The following is a 6,000-nucleotide window of genomic DNA, read 5'->3' as shown; positions in this document are numbered from 1 at the left end:
AAAAATTGCTAATTACTTTTGACGCTCAACAAACACTTTGCAATCCCTGCAAGTAATTAATCGACTATTCTTTTTCTCTACTCTCTGTTGACTTCTCAGATTGTTGTCCAGAGGTTTCCAATTGTTTTAACAACCTCCCCACATCCTCTCAACTCGCTGGTTCCTCTCCATATCGGTCTTTGTCTCTTCCCTTCTTTTACTAGCTGCACTTCAAAGGGCTCCTCATCACTCATCAGTCAGCGTTTGCTCTTGTCTGATCCGCCTCTCCCTCAGAGGGGCTTCACTCGCTTATCTCTGTCTGACAGAAGCCCCCTTATGAAGAAATCCATTCCACCTTTTATTCTCTATAAATGTGTGTTTGTGTGTGTGTGTGTGTGCTCTCAAAAGTGTTGTGAGTGTGAATCGCTGCGTCAGTCCGTTTGTCACTGTCTTTTTTTTTTCGCTGACTCCTGGCTGAACTTTGCCTTTTCATAACTCGGCTGGTCATCAACACCGCTATAACACCAGCATGTGTGTCTCCGCCACACCAGGGGTTTAGATCTTTTCAACTGGGACAGTTCTTGGTGGTGCAACGTTAAAGATGAATGTTACTACTAGTGTGTGTAAAATCCCACTGGAGTGGATGTGGAGCTCGCTCATCTGGCCTCTCAATTAGCGAACTACATCTGGGCTGAGTTTTCTCATGAACTGAAAATCAACAATTAAATATTCAACAGCTGCTTGGCTGCACATGTAAAGAGCCTCTGTTTTTTATTACATTTCCACATGTGCGAAACATGCATGCACATAAAATCACCACAATCATCACAATCAAGTTTGCAGACAGTAACTTTATAAGTGCGCCGACTTGTGTACGGAGGCCACCGCCGCTTAATTTTAATGTGCAGAGATTGTAGTGGTCGCGTGCAGACACTCTCTGCACCGTGCAGCAGTCACAGTATAGAAACGTCACCCCCCCCCCCCCCCCCCCCCCAATTGGCTTGAGGTGAATTCTCCGGAGAATATGCTGCGGTGTAATCACATCAGCCCACTCGGACTTGCTGCGGGAAAACATACTAGGGGGTCTGGCAGGAGAATCTCCGGGTGAAAAATGTGGCCGTGTTCACAGTTCCTCCTGGAAGTTTTTAGGAGATTTCTGCTAGTGTGGAAAACCCTACTAGTGACCGTAAATGATTATCTCCTCAGTGTCTATCAGACTGATGTGTGATAAGAGACAGAAATCACCTCAGTCGGAAAAAACTCACAAACATATCATAACACTCGGTGATCTTTATCCATAGTTCCTATCTATATATGTTTTTTTCAAAGCAAAACCATCTTCAACATTGTTTTTTTATCCTTTTGTTTCGGGCAGTATGATGGATAAACTTGGAGGAAATGTCCCCAGATCTGTTGGCAGATCCTTAAAGGAGTGCTGAGGACATTTTCACTGTTGCTGTTGTTGATCTTTTCTGCAATGAAGAATACATTTTTTTTGCGTCCTGAGGCATCGACCGAACACCTGACAGACATTAAAAGAACATTTTAAAATGAGTCCAGAAACAAACAGGTGACAGTCATTACCATCAGAAGCCTTCTTAACGTGTCCTCTCTGCGGTTTTTTTGTTTTTTTCCATGTCAGGGGAGGAAGGGCCGCGGCTCCATCTTCGTGTGGGCTTCAGGCAACGGCGGGCGCAGCAGAGACCACTGCTCCTGCGACGGCTACACAAACTCCATCTACACCATCTCCATCTCCAGCACGGCCGAGAGCGGGCGGAAGCCGTGGTACCTGGAGGAGTGCTCGTCCACGCTGACCACCACCTACAGCAGCGGGGAGAACTACGACAGAAAGATTGTAAGACTTTTAAAAACCCGTCAAAGGGGCACAAATCCTCTCAACCGGAATTCACTGCAAAGCCTGAATGCTTCCTCTTTCATCACTCATTTCCAAATGTTTTGTACTTTGTTTTCCACAATTTGTGTTCCGTCTTTTTGTGTTTCATGAGAACCAAGAGGACATACTGTGGCGCCTCTCCCTTTCTGAGAAAAACCCTGTAATTCTCCCTCTTTCTGGCCAAGGATTTCAAATTTTCACACGCGATATAAAGTTTGTTGGGAACACAGCATAACAATGGTAGGAATGAAGGCATATTTGGCATAGTCTGATGTATTTACAGGACTCAAAATAAGAGTGAATCCCAGTAAATAAAACAAAACAAGAAGTCCTCAGGGCGCCGGTTTGACCCAGTAGCTACAGCCTGCGCCCTATGTGCAGAGGCTACAGACCTTGCATATTGTTGTTAAAAACAATGTGCAAGAGACAGGTATCTGAAGTTTATACATGCTAAACTTTAAGTGTCCTTATCGTTTCATAGGATTATGTACAAGCCTGAATTAATATATCTGCAGTGTCTGGATAGGGACTTTTAGGGTGGATGCAAAATATGGCAGCGTTGAATTTGTGTCTGCCATATTTTCGATTCTCCCGCGACGTGCATGCGTCACCGGGTGAAATCTGACCCTCGACATCCCTCTCTTCTCCCGACATGTCCTGTCTCTCTTCACTGTCCTTTCCTGATGAAAGAACAAAAACTATCTGTACAAAAAAACTCTTCCTATGAACGCTTGGTGAATCAGGTCTTGTTTGGATTTGTTTGGGTCCAGCGTTGTGGCCCGGTCTGACCCTCACTGACCCAGATCACTCCCCGTGATCCTCTCAGATCAGCGCTGACAGTTGTCCACTGTGAGCTAGCTTGTCTGGCAGCGTCTTGCTACATTCCTCGCACCGATGCTACACACACACACTCTCGACACAAACACACACACCCAAACGCTTTCTCTCTGGCTTTGAACACGAACAGTAGACTCTCCTGTATGTGAACGTTGAACCTAATCTGCTCGAGCACACGCTGTGTCCTGTCAACTCAAACAAAAAGAAATGGACGACTTTAACTTCTGACTGAACCATTTCAGATTCTGTGTGTGTGTGTGTGTGTGTGTGTGTGTGTGTGTGTGTGTGTGTGTGTGTGTGTGTGTGTGTCGTCAGATAATCCGTCAAACTCTTTTTTTGGTCCAGGAAAGGTCCTTTGATGAGGGCTCAGGACTGGAGGTTAGCCAAGCTTTTTCTTGGCTGACTCACCGTCAAGCTGACTTGTTGGCTGTCTAAAGTCCGTACAATCAAAGTGAACTGTTTAACAACACGTTTTTACGACCAGTAATTCCCTTCTTTTTCTCGTTATCTTTCGATTATCCTTGGGAGTTGAATCCACACCTTGACTTTTTTTTTGTAGAAAGTGGCACTTTTTATTTACTCGTTTCTGAGAGTGTTTGTTGTCTTTCTGTGAGTTTCAGGACTCTCAGGTGTGTCTAAATCCTCCTGATCCTCCTGACTTCAATCCCTCTCTGTTTGTCTGTTTGCCTCCTCTCTTCTTGCCATCACCGTCACTTATTTCTCCACTCCTTCCTCTGGTTTCCTCTTTCTCTATCTTTTATTTATTTTTCTCTCTCGTCCTTTTACCTCTTCCTTCATCCTTTGATTCCTCTTTCTCTCACATCTCTCACTCCTTTCTTCTCTTGTGTGTTTGCAGATCACAACAGACCTGAGACATCGGTGTACAGACAGTCACACGGGGACATCCGCCTCGGCTCCCATGGCCGCTGCCATTATTGCTCTGGCCCTGGAGGCAAAGTAAGATCCACTTAACCTCATCCCTTCACGTCATGCCTCTGCCCCTCGCTCACCTCCTAATGCTCTCTTGTCCCCTGTGCACACACTGATCTATAACGGGAACAGGTGAAACATTTTCTCATCAACACATTGTTGTCAGAGGTGAAGATGCATTTAACTGATTGGAGAAGCTATCTTTGTTTAAGTCTGTTAAATCCTGCAGAGTTTGGTGCAGACATTCAGGGTGTCAGAGGTTTAGGGCGGACACGTTTATTTATAACGTACATGTCGGCAATTTAAAATGCTTCACACAAGAGGTATAAACATCGGGACAACGGGAAACAAAATCATGATAAGAGAGTGTTAAAGTTGTTATTTAACCAACAAATAAAAAGAAAAAAAAACTGCTAAATTAGAAGCTAAAATAAAACAAGACGCTTAAAAAGCCTTAAGTTCGAGTTTTAAATTCTAAGTTCATAAAATGTCTTAAAAGGTTTACATTTTAGTGTTAGAGGTGTTACTTTTTTATCGGCTCTTACTGAGAGACGTCTGAAAAATTTGATGAAATCTACACGATCTACTGAGCATTTTATAATGCATTTTTTTAGGGCACTACCCACACGTTTAGCTGTGTTGCTCATTCCACGAATGCACGATCCTTACAAGTTATACCTCGCTGTAAAGGTGACTAATCAGGCTTTCCAACGATATAAAATACAACACGAATTAGTATTATTAAAGTGGTTTTCTTTGTGGATTTGCTCGTTCATGGGACGATTCACTGCGTCAATGACGACGAGATGGGGAAATGTAAGATTCAAGATTCTGTTTGTCATTTTTCTCATGTCTTTGCATACAGAAATGGAGGGTTCAGGTCTTAAAATGTCGTAAATTAAACTTTATAAATCGAAAGTAACCCTGTAAAATCCGAAAAGCAAACATTAAGGTGTAGTATTCTGATATAGTTATAAAATAAATAAAAACGTGCTCACCCTTATCACCCGTCATTTATATGCGTGCTGAATCCTCATCCAAAAATATATCCAGAGAATTTCATCACCAAAATCTTACATTTCCACTTTGTTTTTATTGCTGCAGAAGTCTTTAATAGTTTTAAAATAAAAAATGTCATCACTATTTTTTACTTCCCTTAAGTATAACTGAACTTTACATTAACACTCATGCAGGATATAAATCTGCTCCCAAATCAACTTCTTGCCATAATAGATGCTAATTTCTTCGCAAGACAGTCGACAAGAATATTACTGTAAGATTCAGACAATACGATTAAATAGACACTCAAATCCCAACTAGTTGACTCGTCTAAAGAAAGAAAAACACAAACCAGTCAAAACTGAGCACAATTTGGATTACACTGCTTCTCACTGTCCTAAAGAGTGCATGTAGCTTTGTTTAATTGCTGTTTGAAACAGTTCATCAAACTCTTCAATATCGATGATTGCTACTTAAATGCCTCTCAAATGTGGCACTTTGCAAAGTTGAAAATGAACATGGCACATTCTCCCTCGAAGAACGACGACAAATCACAGAATAAAAGTTAACCAAATAACATTTAAGATAAATACATCACCTCTGAAACAAGTCACCTTTTACGACATGATAACACACGGAGACCAGATGCCATCCATCCATCGTGCTGCTTTACATCCAGGCTGTAGAGCCAAGCGTGCAGACCAGTTATCCACAGCACCATCTAGTGGTGGCTGACTGTATTACAGCTAAGACACAACATTTATCCGACATTGTGGGCCTACATTAGTTTAGTTGACCACTCATGCACATCATCAGTCCTAAAGTATACGACAAGGTCACCTTTATGTTGATGCAATTGTTATTTTAGGCAAGAAATTCATAGATCTAAAACCATTTAGATCTTTTAGAAGAATTTCATGCTGCAACAAGAACGGCTCCACAGACTTTTTTTGGGGGGTTTTCATGCCTAAAAATTTCTGCCAGAAGGGACTCGAGCACCAATTTAAAAGTTTGTACTTTCAGAGATAAGAGAAGTTAGACACAGGTCTTTTTCTTGGAATTGCTTTTCACTGTCCTCTCCTGGCCTTATTCCATTTTAGACGCTCTGGTTGCTTCATGTGCGAGGCAGCATGGATTCTTGCCCTGCCTCTTCTTTTGAAGGAGTGTTGGTGTGTCTTTATTTGTGGCTAAATTCATGAATTAGAAAGCGTGCAGTGCAGGTGCCGAGACTCTGAATTGGGTTTTATCCCATCATCACATGTTGAGCCGTTCAGTTAGCCGAGGTCACTTCATTTAACCTGGATAATCCAATCCAAATCCTCCCAGTAGAAAATATTCTCCGTTTCCTGGCAGTGCCGGGC

At 42.4% G+C, this 6,000-nt stretch overlaps 1 protein-coding gene across 3 annotated transcripts in view; it reads left to right on the top strand.

Moving 5' to 3' along the window:
• The window catches only part of pcsk5b (proprotein convertase subtilisin/kexin type 5b), an 80,784-nt gene that overhangs the window by 36,490 nt on the left and 38,294 nt on the right, over positions 1-6,000 (top strand). For all 3 annotated transcript variants that reach the window (XM_065951470.1, XM_065951473.1, XM_065951471.1), the window contains exons 8-9: positions 1,622-1,834; positions 3,567-3,667. In XM_065951470.1, coding sequence (XP_065807542.1) covers positions 1,622-1,834; positions 3,567-3,667 — 314 coding nt within the window. The remainder of the gene's footprint in view (positions 1-1,621; positions 1,835-3,566; positions 3,668-6,000) is intronic.

Source organism: Labrus bergylta, chromosome 2, assembly GCF_963930695.1.
Source record: "Labrus bergylta chromosome 2, fLabBer1.1, whole genome shotgun sequence".
NCBI lineage: Eukaryota > Metazoa > Chordata > Actinopteri > Labriformes > Labridae > Labrus > Labrus bergylta.
Note: the sequence above shows the minus strand (reverse complement) of the source record. Positions and strands in the feature narration are given on the sequence as shown.